Genomic DNA, 15,034 nt, shown 5'->3' with positions numbered 1-15,034 from the left:
TCAAATATTTAGGAATAAATTTAACCAAGGACATAAAGGACCTATATTCAGAAAACTGAAAAACATTGCTAAAAGAAATTGAAAAAAATTAAATAAATGGAAGGATATTTCCATGTTCTTGGGTTGAAAGACTAAATATAATTAAGAGGTCATTTCTATCCAAACTGATCTACAGATTTAACAAAATCCTGGTAAATATTCCAATATCCTTCTTTGTAGAAGTTGAAAAGTGAATTATCCAATTTATTTGGAAGAGTAAGGCAACCAAAAGTCAAAAATACATTAAAGAAGAATGAAGCTGGAGGACTCTCAGTTCCAAAATTTAAAGATATTATTTAGCTACAGTGGTAAAAACAGCGTGGTACCAGTATAAAGACAGACAGATTGACCAATAGAACGGAATTGAGAATTCAGAAATAGACTCTCACATCTACGGTCAAGTGAATTTTGACAATGCTGTGCTGGGTCAGAACAGTTTTCCAAGTCAGAATGGTACTTGGAAAACTGGATACCCATAACTAAAAGAAAGAGGACCTATATCTCACACCTTATAGAAAAATTAATTCAAAGTGGATCAAGGACTTAAAAAAAAACTATAACCAAAGCTCCTAGAAGAAAATGTAGGAAAACATCTTCAAGATCTTGTGGTTGGTGGTCATTTCTTGGACCTTTCACCCAAACCATGAGCAACAAAAGAAAAAAAAAATAGATAAAAGGGACTGCTTCAAAATTAAACATGTTTATATTTCAAGCAATTTTCTTAAGAAGGTGAAAAGACAGTCAACTCAATGGGAAAAAAATCTTAGGAAACCATATATCTAATAAGAGATTAATCTCCATATTAGACAAAGAGATCCCACAAATTAACAACAAAACAACCGACCCAATTTAAAAACTGCAAAAGAATTGAATAGACATTTTTCCAAAGTGGAAATACAAATGGCCAAAAGACAAATGAGAAAATGTTCAACATCACTAGTTATTAGGGAAATGCAGATCAAAACTACAATGAGCTACCATCTCAAAAAAAATACAGAATGGTCATTATTTTAAAACAAAAACAAAAAATAAAAAAACATAAAACTACAAGTGCTGGAAAGGACATGGAGAAACAGGAACAGTCCTTCACTGTAGATGGGAGTGTAGAATGGAGTAGCCTCTGCGGAACACAATTTGATGGTTCTTCAGGAAAGTAAATATAAAACTGCCATATGAGTTGGCAATCCTGCTACTAGAAATATATACAGAACTGAAAGCAAGGACACAAACAGATATTTGCACACTGACATTCATTGGCATTAGTCACAATTGCTAAAAGATGGAAATGTCCTACGTGTCTGTCAACCAATGAATGAATAAACAAGATGTAGTATAGTCATACAATGGAATATTACTCAGCTATAAGAAGAAATCAATTGGGGAAGCACATGATAACATGGAGAATCCTTGAAAATATTATGCTGAGTGAAATAAGCCAGATACACAAGGACAAATATTGTATGGTCTCACTGATATCAACTAAAAACCATGAGTAGACTTATGCAGTTGGACTATAAAGTGTATGTTGGAGGGAAACAGAATGTGGGAAGAGAAGGGAGAGACAATGCTGCATGTCTATTGAACGTTTAATACAGTCAAATGTGGTAATGGATGAACGTGATGATAACACCTTATTATGAATGTAACAAACTATTGATTATGGATGTGATTGTGGTATAAATGAGTATTTAAAGGAAAGTAATGTCAATTAAATAATTACATTATAAAGGGAATATATAACAATGATTTTGGTGGTAGATGAGAATTGTGGCTAATAATATAAATATAGCAATTTTTTTCTACTCCAAGGTGTTAAGAATGTGGTGATACATGGAGAAAATATAACTACTGTAATTTATAGACTATAGTTAACAACATTGTAATGTTTCTGTAGCAAAAGCAAAGAAGATACTATATTAATACAAAAAGTAAAAAAAAGAATATGGGATTTGTATTTGTGAGACACGAATATGATTAAGCATTTTTTCTCTTCTTCATTTTTTTCATTAATAAGGAGCCTTGACTATGTCATTTAACTAATCTGTGTTCATCTGTGTATCTTTCTGAATGTCAGAGGAACAGCTGAGTTAGTAGTTGGAACTAGAGGAGATACAAGTGCCTGGACAGAACTTTTCAGGAGTAATGTTTCCATAACTTGTTTAGCTGCCTTTTTCTGTTATTTTATTTTTTTGAATTTGAAATAAAGTTTGAATTAAAGAAAAGAAAAAAAAAAAAAAAAGAGATGCTAGGAAGTTCCAGAAATCAGGAAAGATTTGAGTAATTGGGTCAAAGGTGATGGTTTGAATACCAGAGGAAATTTACTATATCTTCCTGGTATTAGAGAAAAACCTGCTGAAAACAGCAGTTGATGTTGACATGCTCAAAGAGAAGTATAAGCAGTAAAACAGAACCAAAGGTTGCTACTACAGAATTCTGCGCTTAAATTGACAAATAAGGTGAAAAGATGAAAACAAAATCTAGGAAGTTAACTGACCCTTTCAGAGGCCATCTAAAACAGTGGTGTTTACTAGCTTTTCCAGGTCTTCAAGACATAAACCAAAGCATCTCACACCCAGCTTCTTCAACAAAATGATCTATGCTCACATCCTACATCTCTGAATATAGGATGAACTAGTTTTGTGACATGACTGGCTGAATAGTAGGACACCCAAACAACAATGATTCAGTAAACTGATTTAGAAATCGAAAGTCAGATGGCTAAAAAAAAAAAAAAAAGAAAGAAACAAGCAAAAAACAGTCTAAGGAGTAACTATAGCAAAGTGATCAACCAAAGATGATAAAGGAAAAATTCCAAATTATAGACAACGAGATCTTTCATATTAGCATCAGTTAGGTTTTTTTTTTTGAAATAAAAAATTGAAAGCTTCAAGCAAATGCTTACTTTAAGAAGTGGACTTAAATTTTATAAGACTTGGGAGTCAGAGGCAATTAATCAAAGGGTAAAATTCATTTACACTCAGTGAATAAAGGAATTTTATCCTCCCATTTTTCAGCTCCCATTACATACAAAAGGCAAAATGCCAGTAGCATAATCTGCTTACTATTACTATCAATGAGATACACACCTTACAGACAAGAATGGTTAGGTAGAAGGGTCTTAAAATCCACAAACCACATCTTCTAAATGATTGGGAGTCAGACAAATCTGTGGCAATATGAAACATCCCACATGTAAATCATACTACTGTGTGACAACATTTTAATTGAAACATTTCTTCTGTATTGTTTATTTCTTCAATCACTATTTAACTTACCAGATATGTAGGCTTTGTCCTTCCAATTAAATTTATAAGCTCCTTGATAGATAGACCTCATTTTACATTGTTTGTATTCTTTATAGAATATGAATCCAATAGGCAATCCAGATTAATTATTTTTTTCAATGTACTAAGAAGAGAGTTCATTGGAAATCGATTTTGTGTTTTATTTCTATTTTTAAAAAGGTAATCAGGATATTTTTTCCATTTTAATATAAGAATCCTGAATGAATTCTTTCTTGAACAGGATCTCTAAGTTTTAGTCATAATGGCCAACATTCAGTAATAATGCTCACTGTAGGGCACCCTAGAGGGATAGGTGGATGGAAGGACAGGTGTGTGGATAGAAAGATGAGTGGATAGGTGGATGGTTGATGGTAGATGGAATAGTAAGTACAATGCTATGTGTGTTCAATTTTGCCTTATCTTTGAGACTGTTTTGGTAACCAAAATCATGATTCAAGACTTCCCAGTGATTTATCATGAACTTAAGAGCAAAGCACTACCTCTTCTACTCTACACAAACATTTAAAAAATTCATAATTAAGGGATTTAATCAGGTCTGGTTAACTGAGATTTTATTGTACAGTAGTCTGGTTCTTATAAAACTCAAGGATTTAGGGGTTCTTAATATTTCAAAACCATTTTTTAAAAATCACATATCAAGTTTTAGACTAAGCAGTGTATCTAAAACATTGAGCTTCTTTACTTTCAACTGACAGTTAAAACTGGTTAATTTTTGCTGACAGGCTATCATATATATTTGATTAATTTTTAAAAATAGAGAAAAATAAGAATGAGGGTAAAGTTATTGGCAATAATTAGGTATCAGGATGCAGTTAATTAGAGGTCCTCAAACTTTTCCTGATAAAGTGCTGCTTCTGATTTTTCCAAAGTTTTATACCCTTGGAGGTATAATGAAATACAAAAGCCAAGGAAACAGCTATAAGTTGGGTGGCCTTCTTTGTATGAAACTGCCTGAAGCTATGGAGAAGACACCTTTTGGAAACATCTAATTACACATATTTACACTAGTAAATAAGTAGTCTGTCATGGAGAATGATTTTGAATAAAACCTTTGAATGAAAAACTAATTAGGTTTATTTTTCCCTAAAGAGTAAATGTGTATTTACAGGTCATTATTTATGTAGAAGACCTTTTTTATCTCTACAGTTCAGTTCACAAAATTCAATCCCACCATAATATTTTCTCAATAAGAAGTAGCTAGTAATACTTTACCACTTAAATTTTACCTGGCAAGTCATCCACAAATCTGTATACCAACTGCCTACTCTAACTGGAGAGAGGATGGATAAAGGTGATTTTGTTTGGTTCTTGATTTTTTAAAAAAGTTTAATATTATAATCAGAAATCTGAGAACAATTTGTAATGCAAGCAATAGAAACCTCATTGAGGATGTCCTCATTGGGAATGTACATCTGTAACTCTGTGCCTAATACTGTATCTAGCACATAGTGTAGTCTCAATAAATATTTATTTATTGAACATATCAAAGAAAGCAAGACAGTTGCTTCCTGAATTGTGGAACAGCAGTTAGGATGATACCATGATCAGCACTTTCCCAAGACAAGAGTACAGGATTTAGGAAAAAGATTTGTCAGATTAGATGGCCCCAAGAGGAAGGTCCAGGGAAGCAGCTGTGGCTCAACTGATCGGGCTCCCGTCTACTATATGGGAGGCCCTGGGTTTGCATCCCAGGGCCTCCTTGTGAAGCAAGCTAGCCCGCACCCACGGAGAGCTGACATCCCGCGCCTACGGAGAGCTGACGGCCCGTGCCTGCGGAGAGCTGACAGCCCACGCCTGCAGAGAGCTGGTGCAGCAAGGTGACACAACGAAAGGGAGACAAGCAGAAAATCACTCAGCGAATGGACACAAAGAGCAGACAACAAGCCGCAAAGGAATGGGGGATAAATTAAACAAAAAGGGAAAATTAACCAGTATGAAAAATCACCATAAGTTCATGCATTAATGAGAATAATCTAGAAAGGCCTATACTAATTAGTCCTATCTATAAACTCTTAGAAGGCCAGGATGGTACTACTTATAAGGATTCTATAGTGGCTTAACACTAACACATTATCAGTTCATTAAAGAGTTGTGAGCAACCAACTAAGATTCAAATGTGCTGAAGAAAATTTCTCTTTGATTTAAAAAATATATTTCAGAAGTATAATCAGATATGCAAATTTCCAACTTCCACCCAAGACCTAAGAAATCAGAACGAGGTGGGGAGGGTATTGCTAAGAATGTGCATTTCTAATAAGATCCCAGGTGATATACACAAAAGTTTACGGCTTTTGATATGAAGTATTTATAATCATATGAAAGAGTAAGGGGGAAAAAAAAGTTTCTATTCTACTTCTGACATTTCACTGATTCCTTATTTCCTAAAGATCTATGCTCAAATATTCTTACCCTAACTAACTAGCCATTTTTCCTAGTTATCATACAGTATTTGGAACATTAATTTCCCATTCTCTAGTCCATAGCCCACCAAAAAGTAAAATAGCAACAGCTTTTTGACATTGCAAACAATCTACTTTGCCATGTATATAAAACCATCTGTGATTTAAACGACAGGTCAGATATGCCCAAAACAATCATCAACAACCCATTTCATTTTAAATTCAAGTTTATTTGGATCTAATTATTCAACATTAATAAACAATATTATTCAGAGGCAAAACACTTATGATATCTACTCATTAATAATACCTTGCCTACTTGAGTAGTTTCTTTCAAGATCATGTTGTAAGAGTCGGCCAGGGAATGATGATGTTTCTTTATTTAGCTTGAATTCAACCTGAAAAATATTATTTAAGAAAAAATACTTTGGAGAAGAATTTAGCAATAAAGTAATGAAATATATATATAATATACAATAACTGGTACACACTACAACATGAGTGAACTTTGAAAACATTATACTAAGTGAAAGAAGCCAGTCACAAAAAGCCACACATTGTATGATTCCATTTACATGAAATATCCAGAAGAGGCAAATTCATAGAAACAAGAAATAGAGTTGTGGTAGCCACAGGGTACAGAGAGGGCTTAATGAGTTTGGGGATTCTGTTAGGGGTGATAAAAAAGTTCTGGAACTAGATAGTGGTGAGGTTGTGCAACATTGTGAATATACTTAAACCATAAATTTTATATTATGTGTATTTTACAACACACACACACACAATCAGAGTCAATTTTGCCAATATGAGACACTTCCCATCTTCCCACAGCCTCACAATAAATACAATGATTAAAAGAATCATTCTCTCCATATATACACACACACACATAAAATAAAAACTAAATGCTGTTGAAAAAGGCACTATGCTTTAATCATTAGACTTCTTTCAAATGTCTAATTATAACATAATAAAATTGCATATTTAAACCTTATGAGAAGAGTTTTCACTAAATTGATTTTACATAATTATCTGGTAGGAAGGTTGAGAAAAATAAAATCAAAACAACCTCTAATGACTAACCACAAAAAAGGCCTAAATATATATTTTTAGAGGATTATGATATTCCTATTTCATCCCTATACTATAAACATTATAGTAGCTTTTGTATTATATCCTTATGAACTATAAGAGATATTTTCTTAGACCATATAGCCATACAGAGAAATGTGAATAGGGTACATAGTTCCTAAAAACACACTATAATGGCAGAATAGGGCTTGTCCACTGAAATCAATTAGCAAAGCTCTGGAGGAATTCATTATGTCCAATTATAATAAAGAATATTTTCAATTATTCTAGCCAACCACTGCCTATTTAACTTAATCAAAATGGTCTATTTTCCAAGTTTCTGCCATTTTCATATACATAAAGAATGTTATCAAATGTAGCCTGTTTAATCAACAGTATCTTTTCATCCACCCTCTTCTTCAGCTTCCTCATGCCACTATCTTTAAACTCTGTCCTTCACTTTAGAGTTCCTCCACTGACAAATATTTAACATCTTTTCAGTAAGCAACTGAATTGTGAAGGTTGGAAGTATCCTACTTGGGAAAGGTGGAAAAACCATGTTGTGTGTGAGAAGTACGTAGGTATGTTTATTTGAATATTGAAGTGTGACAAGAAGGGCGGGGGAAGATGTGTGTTTCAAAATCTCAAAAGTCAAATCAAAGGCCAAAAATTCTAAAAATGACTGAGATATTAGGGGCAAATTGCAGTGGAAAAAAATCTCATTTTCACATCTTCATGTCTAAACCACATTAAGCCTAATATATTTGCACTGTGAATCTGTTTTTTATCCCCTGATTTTAAATGGAATGTATACCTCCAAATTACCACATTCTACCACTTTAAGATGTCATCAGTAGTAAGAAGTACCATTATTTTCCCACTTCTAAGAAAGGAAAAACTCTCCCAATTAAACTTGGATGTGAAGAAGTATCCTCATTTTAGAAATATCTAAATGCCAAAAAACTTACCTCTTGGTCTTAAACAACCAATGGGTCAAAGAAGAAATCACAAGGAAAATTAGGAAACATCTTAAGACAAATAAAAATGAAAACATACTCTCAGGTCTTACAGGATGCAGAAAAAGCAGTGCTCAGAGGGAAATTTATAGGTTTAACGCTAACATTAAAAAAGAATAAAGATATCAAATCAGTAACCTAACTTCATATCTGGAAAATATAGCAATTGAAAAGCAAACTAAGCCCAATAAATGAAATAATAAGATTAAAGTAGAAATAAATGAAATAAAGAATAGAAAAACAATAGCATCAACAAAACAAAAAGGTGGCTCTCTGAAAAGAATAATAAACTTGATAAACCTTTGGCTAGACTGAAGGGGAAACAGACACAAATAACAAAAATTAGAAAGGAAAGGGGGTTCCTAACTAATAAAAACGACTTGCATTTCTAAAACATTAAAAAAAGGAAATGAAAGGGAAGACATTACTAACAACTCCACAGAAACATACAGGATTTTAAGAAGGTATTAACAAATAATTGTACACCAACAAATTAGGCAACCTAGATGAAATGAACAAATTCCTAAAAATACCCAAACTAATTAAATTAACTCAAGAAGATCTCAACAGACCAGCAAAAAGAGATTAAATAGTATTCAAAAACCTCCCAACTAAACTGGATATCCAAATGCAGAACAATGCAAGAGGACACCTACAACATATCATATACAAAAGTAAGCTCAAAATGGATCAAAGACCTAAATAAAAGAACTAGGACTACAAAAATCTAGAAGAAAATGTAGGGAAGAATCTTTCAAATCTTGTGTTAGGCAATGGTTTCTTATACTTTACACTCAAAGAACAAGCAATGAAAGAAAAAATAGATAAATGGGACCACGTCAAAATTAAAAATTTTTGTGTATCTAAGAACATTATAATGATAGTAAAAACACGGCCTAGTCAATGGGAGAAAGGATTTGGAACCACATATCCAATAAGGGTTTACTATCTAGAATATACAAAGAAATACCACCACTCAACAATAAAAAGACAAACAACTCAATTAAAAAATGGGCACAAGACTTGAGTAGATATTTGCCCAATGAGGATATACAAATGGCTAAAAAGTACATAAAATGATGCTCAACATCACTAGCTATCAGGGAAATACAAATCAAAACCACAATGAGACATCATTTCATACCCACTAGATGGAGACTATCAAAAAAAAAAAAAAAAACCAGAAAATTACAGGTGTTGGAGAGGATGCAGAGAAGTAAGAACACACATTCATTGCTGGTGGCAATATAAAATGGCACAGCCATTAGGGAGGACAGTTTGACTCTTCCTCAGAAAGCCAAGTATAGAATGTGACCCAGCATCCCAGTACTAGGTATATATCCAAAAGAATTGAAAGCATGGGCTCAAACAGATATATGCACACTAATGTTCACAGCAGCATTATTCATAATTGTCAAAAGATGGAAGTAACCAAAGTGTCCAACAATGGATGAATGGATAAACAAAATATGGTATATACATATGATACAATTTTATTTAGCTATGAAAAGGAATGAAGTCCCGATGCATGCAACAACATAGATGAACTGTGAGTAAATGATACAGAGTGAAATAAGCCAGACACGAAAGGACAAATATTGTATGATCTCACTCATATGAGCTAATTATAATTAGCAAACTCATAGAGAGAGAATCTAGAATATAGGTAACCAGGGGATGGAATGGGGGTAGAGAATGAGGAGTTTATGTTTAATTTGTACAGACTTTCTATTTAGGTTGATTGTAAAGTTTTAGAAATGGATGGTAGTGATGGCAGCATATTTCTGTAAGTGTAAGTAACAGCACCGAATTATATATGTGAATGTGGTTAAAGGAGGAAATTTTAGGTTGTATATGTTACTAGTATAAAAATTTAAAGATAAAACATAAGACTGTATAACACAGTGAACCCACCTGTAGATGACAGAACATAGTTAATAGTACAATTATAAAGGTCTTTCATCAATTGTAACTAAAAATAAGTGTCAACAATGGGGGGGCGGTTATATGGGAATGTCATTTTTTTCATGATTTTTCTGTAAACCTACAACTTCTCTAACAAAAAAAAAGAGTATTAATTTTTTAAAAATCCTAACAAAGAAAAATCCAGAACAAAATAGTTTCAGTAGTGAATTTTACAAAGCATTCAATGAAGAATTAACCTTCTCAAACTCTTCCAAAAAGTTGAAGTGATTTCCTAATTCATTTTATGGATCACCTCAATACCAAAGTCAGGTAGAGATATCAAAAGAAAAGACTATTACATGTAAATACCCCTTTTGAATATCCTCAATGAAATATTAACAAAATAAATCCAAATTAAAACAATTATATACCAATATCAAGTGGGATTTATCCAAATACACAAGCATGGTTCAACATAAGAAAATCAATGTAATACACCATATTAACAGAATGAAGGAAAAAACCCACTTGCTCATCTCAATTGATGCAGAAAAGGTATTTGGCAGGAAGCAGATGTGACTCAAGCAATTGGGCTTCCATCTACCATATAGCAGGTCCGGGGTTCGATGCCCAGGGCCTCCTGGTGAAGGCAAGCTGGCCCATGTGGTGAGCTGGCCCACGCTGAGTGCTGGTGTATGTGAAGTACTGGCCTGTGCAGAGTACTGCCCCACGCAGGAGTGCTGCCCCACAGAGGAGTGCTGGCCCACGCAGAAAGCTGGCACAGCAAGATGACACAACAAAAAGAGACACAGAGGAGAAATAATAAGACATGCAGCAGATCAGGGAGCTGAAGTGGTGCAAGAGAATGACTGCCTCTCTCCCACTCTGAAAGGTCCCAGGATCTGGTCCCAAAGTCAGCTAATGAGAATACAAGCAGACACAGAAGAAGACACAGCGAATGGACACAGAGAGCAGACAACAGGGAGGGGAAAGGAAGGGAGGGGGGAATAAATAAATAAATAAATAAATAAATAAATAAATAAATAAATAAATGGTATTTGGCAACATCTAGCAACCTTTCATGGTAAAAACACTCAGAAAAACAGAAATAGAAGGGAACTTCCTCAACATAAAGGGCATATGTGAAAAACACAGCAAATATCAAATTTAACACTGAAAGACTGAAAGCTTCCCCCCTAATATCAGGATCAAGACATGGATGCCCACTTTTATCACTGCTATTCAAAATTTTATTGGAAGTACTAATCAGAGCAATTAGGCAATAAAAAGGGGGGAAAAGGCATCCAAATTGGAAAGAAGTTAAACTATCCCAATTCACAGATGACATGATTTAAATACACAGAAACTCCAGAGAGTCTAAAAGAAAGCTATTAGACCTAATAAATTAATTCAGCAAAATGGCAGGGAACAAGATCAGTATACCAGCAAGGAATACTCTAAAAAGGAAATCAAGAAAATAATTCCATTTACAATAGCAACAAAAGAATTAAATATCTAGGAATAAGTTTAACTAAGGATTAAAAGACCTATACAACAAAAACTGTGAATCAATACTGAAACAAATAAAAAGAAAACCTAAATAAATGGAAATATATTCCATGCTCATGGGTTGGAAAATGTTAATATGGTTAAGATGTCAGTATTACCAAGTTCAATGCAATCACAATCAAAATTTCAACAGCCTTCTTTACAGAAATGGAAAAGCTAATTGTCAAATTCACAAACAAGGGTCAGAAACCTGAACAGCCAAAACCAATTTGAAAAAGAAGAACACGGGACATGGAGCTGCCCTGGATGGTGCTTCAGAGGTAATCACCGGACATTGTAAATCCTCACAGGGCCTACATGATGGAATAGAGGAGAGTATGGGCCATGATGTGAACCAATGTATATGAGGTGCAGAGGTGCCCAAAGATGTACTTACCAAATCCAATGGATGTGTCATGATGATGGGAACGAGTGTTGTTGGGGGGGGGGAGAGGGGGGGTGAGGGGGTGGGGTTGAATGGGACCTCACATATATATTTTTAATGTAATATTATTACAAAGTCAATAAAAAATAAAAAAATTAAAAAAAAAAAAAAAAAAAAAGAAAAAGAAGAACAAAGTTGGAAGGACTCACACTTTTCAATTTGAAAAATTATGACAAATCTACAATAATTTTTAAAGAGTGTGGTACTGGCACAAGGACATAAACATTCACCAATGGAATAAATTGAAAGCACAGAAATAAATGCAAACAGCTACTGACAAGGGAACAAAGTCTGCTCAAAGGAAAAAGAACAGTCTCTTCAACAAATAGCGGTGGGAAAACTGGATATCCATATGCAAAAGAATAAAAGTGGACCCCTACCTCATACCATAGCAAAAATTAACTCAAAGTGATCAACAACCTAAAATAAAAGAGATTAATTACAAAACTCTTAGAAGAAAACCTAGGGAAATATCTTCAGGACCCTATATAAGGCAAAGGATTCTTAAGACTTTACACCAAAAGCAGGAGAAACAAAAGAAAAATTGGCTAAATTGGACTTCAAAATTTAAAACTTGGGCATCTAAAGACATTACCAAGAAAGTGATAAGACAACCAACTGAATGGGGGAAATATTTGAAAACCATATGTCTGATAAGGGTTTATTTTCCAGAATATATAAAGAACTCCTAAAACTCAACATCTAAAAGACAAGCAAACCAAATTTTAAAATGGGCAAAGGACTTGAAAAGACATTTTTCTAGAGAAGATATGCTGCAAATAGCCAATAAGCACATGAAAAGATGCTCAACATCATTGGTCATTAGAGAAGTACAAATCAAAACTACAATGAGATACCACCTAACTCGCATGAGAATGGCTATTATTAAAAAATGGAAAATAACATGTACTAGAAAGGATGTGGAGAAATAGGAAACCTAGTATATTGTTAGTGGGAATGTAAAATGGTAAAGTCATATGGAAAATGTTTGGTAGTTCCTCAAAAAATTAAACACAGAACTACCATGTGATCCAGCAATCCTACTTCTAGGTATATATGCAAAAAAAAAAGTGAAAGCAGGAACTCTGAGACAGATATTTGTACACCAATGTTCACAGCAGCACTAGTCACAATATCCAAAAGGTAGAAGCAACATAAATGTGCACGGTATATACATACAGCAGAATATTATTTAGCCATAAAAAGGAATGAAGTTCTGATATATGCAACAACATGGATGACCTTTGAAGACATCGTGTTGAGTGGAATAAGCCAATTACTAAAGAACAAATATTATATAATCTCATTGATAAGAAATAGTTAGAATAAGCAATTTATTGAATCTGAAAATATACTACAGGTTATCGGGGCCTGGGATGGGGGTAGGGAATGGGCAGGTAATGCTTAACTACAATAGAGTTTGTGTTTGGGGTGATGGAAAAGTTTTGGTAATGGATGGTGGTGATGGTAGCACAATATTATGAATGCAATTAATGCCACTGAAATATACATTAATATTTAAATATGGTTAAAAGAGGAAATTTTAGGCTACATAAATGTATTAAAAACAACAACAACATAGGACTAGACAACATTAACATTTAACTTTAATATAAACTATAGACTAAGACGTATAGTACAATGATTATAACTTGTTTTCTCAATTGTAACAAAGGCATCACACTAATGCAAAGTGATAGTAATGGGGAAAATGCATGTTTTAAGGGGTATATAGGAATTCTGTATTTTCTGCATGATTTTTCTGTAAATCTACAACTTGTCTAATAAAAAAGAAAAGTATATAAAAATAATTTTAAAACAGGAGAAGTGAGAGAATGGGAAAATTACAAGGAAAAAAATGAATGAAGTTCTACTACATGCTACTACATGGATGAAACCTAAAGACATCATATCGAATGAAGCAATTCAGACAAAAAAGACTTATATGAAATAACTAGAAAACTCAAATTCATAGAGACCAAAAGTAGAGTGCAGTTTACCAGGAGCAGAGGATGGAGGGGAAGTAGGGAATAGGGAGGAATTAATATTTAATGGGTATAGGGTTTCTGTTTATGGCAATGGGAAAGCACTAGTATTGGATGATGGTAAGGATAGGATACCATTTTCAGTGTGACTGATCCCACCAAATGGTATTCTTGGCAGTGGTTGTGATGGAAAAGTTTATGTTGTATGCTATGTTTCCACAATTTAAGGAAAAAAAAGGAGTAACTAAATAGACAATTAAATGTAATACATGATTCTAGACTGAAACTAATAATAGAAGAGAAAAGGCCCAAAAGGACATTATTGGGCCATATGAAAAAATTGGAAGATAGACTGTAAGTTTTATATCAATATTAAATTTCTTGAACTTGATAACTATACTTAAAGTGGTTACATAAATGAATATTGTTGTTCTTAGGAAATGTATGTGAAAATATTAAGTGTTCAAAGAACATGATGTGTACAACCTACTCTCAAATGTTTAGAAAATAGATTGATGGGGATGGACAGATGGATGGAAGGATGTGTGGATGGAGAGATAGAAATAGATTAGATAGATAAATGATAGGATAAAATGGCACATGTAGCAAAATGTTAAAAGTTGGCAGATCTGGGTATCTGGGTGAGGGGTGTTGTAGTTTTCTGTATGGGTTGGTTTTTGTTTTTTTTTTCAATTGTCCTGACATTATTTCACAATAAAAAGTTAAAAAAAAAAAAAACAACCTAAATCTTGGTATCAGTGAAGCAAGATTCAGTTATTAAAAGAGGGTTAATTTTAGCTCTATGTAAGCAGCAGATAAGAATAAGTCTTACAATGGAGGGAGAAAATACAGGCTAAATTTCCAATAAGACTCTGCTCTTTAGATCATGCTCCTATATCCGTAGAATATAAAATAATTTATCTTCACTTTAAATACAAATCTGCTTAAATCTTACTTTGTTTTTTTCAGGAAGTGACGATGTCTGAATGACCAGATGCAGGCCACAATTCACCTGAAATTAAAAAATTAAACCATAAAAATGTGCTCTTAATTTAAATATATATACACATACACACACACACATACTTATATTTCCAAAAATAATACCGATGAAAATATAACAAAGAATCAGAATAAAACGATGTTTGCTTCTTGTTTGTTTTTGGCAAATAAACATCTTCTGAGGATTTGCTGAAAACAAAATCACAAGTAAGAATTAAAAAGTATCACTGATTTATTTTTCAAAATGTCAGCAGTTTAACCTTAGTACCTCACGCTTTCGAGACTTGCGATTTCAGGTCTAAATATATATCTCAGTGGG

The 15,034-nt window shown here is 33.4% G+C and overlaps 1 protein-coding gene across 3 annotated transcripts in view; it reads right to left on the bottom strand.

The window, feature by feature from the left end:
• LRRC49 (leucine rich repeat containing 49) overlaps positions 1-15,034 on the bottom strand; it is a 244,464-nt gene that overhangs the window by 228,725 nt on the left and 705 nt on the right. For 2 of the 3 annotated variants that reach the window (XM_012522402.4, XM_058294430.2), the window contains exons 2-3: positions 14,669-14,725; positions 6,054-6,141 (exon numbers count right to left, since the gene is read on the bottom strand). In XM_012522402.4, the coding sequence (XP_012377856.2) occupies positions 6,054-6,141; positions 14,669-14,725 (145 nt within the window). The remainder of the gene's footprint in view (positions 1-6,053; positions 6,142-14,668; positions 14,726-15,034) is intronic. The other variant, XM_071214267.1, reaches the window with a different exon arrangement.

Source organism: Dasypus novemcinctus, chromosome 3 (genome assembly GCF_030445035.2).
Source record: "Dasypus novemcinctus isolate mDasNov1 chromosome 3, mDasNov1.1.hap2, whole genome shotgun sequence".
Classification (NCBI taxonomy): domain Eukaryota; kingdom Metazoa; phylum Chordata; class Mammalia; order Cingulata; family Dasypodidae; genus Dasypus; species Dasypus novemcinctus.
This window is presented reverse-complemented; position numbering and strand designations above follow the sequence as displayed.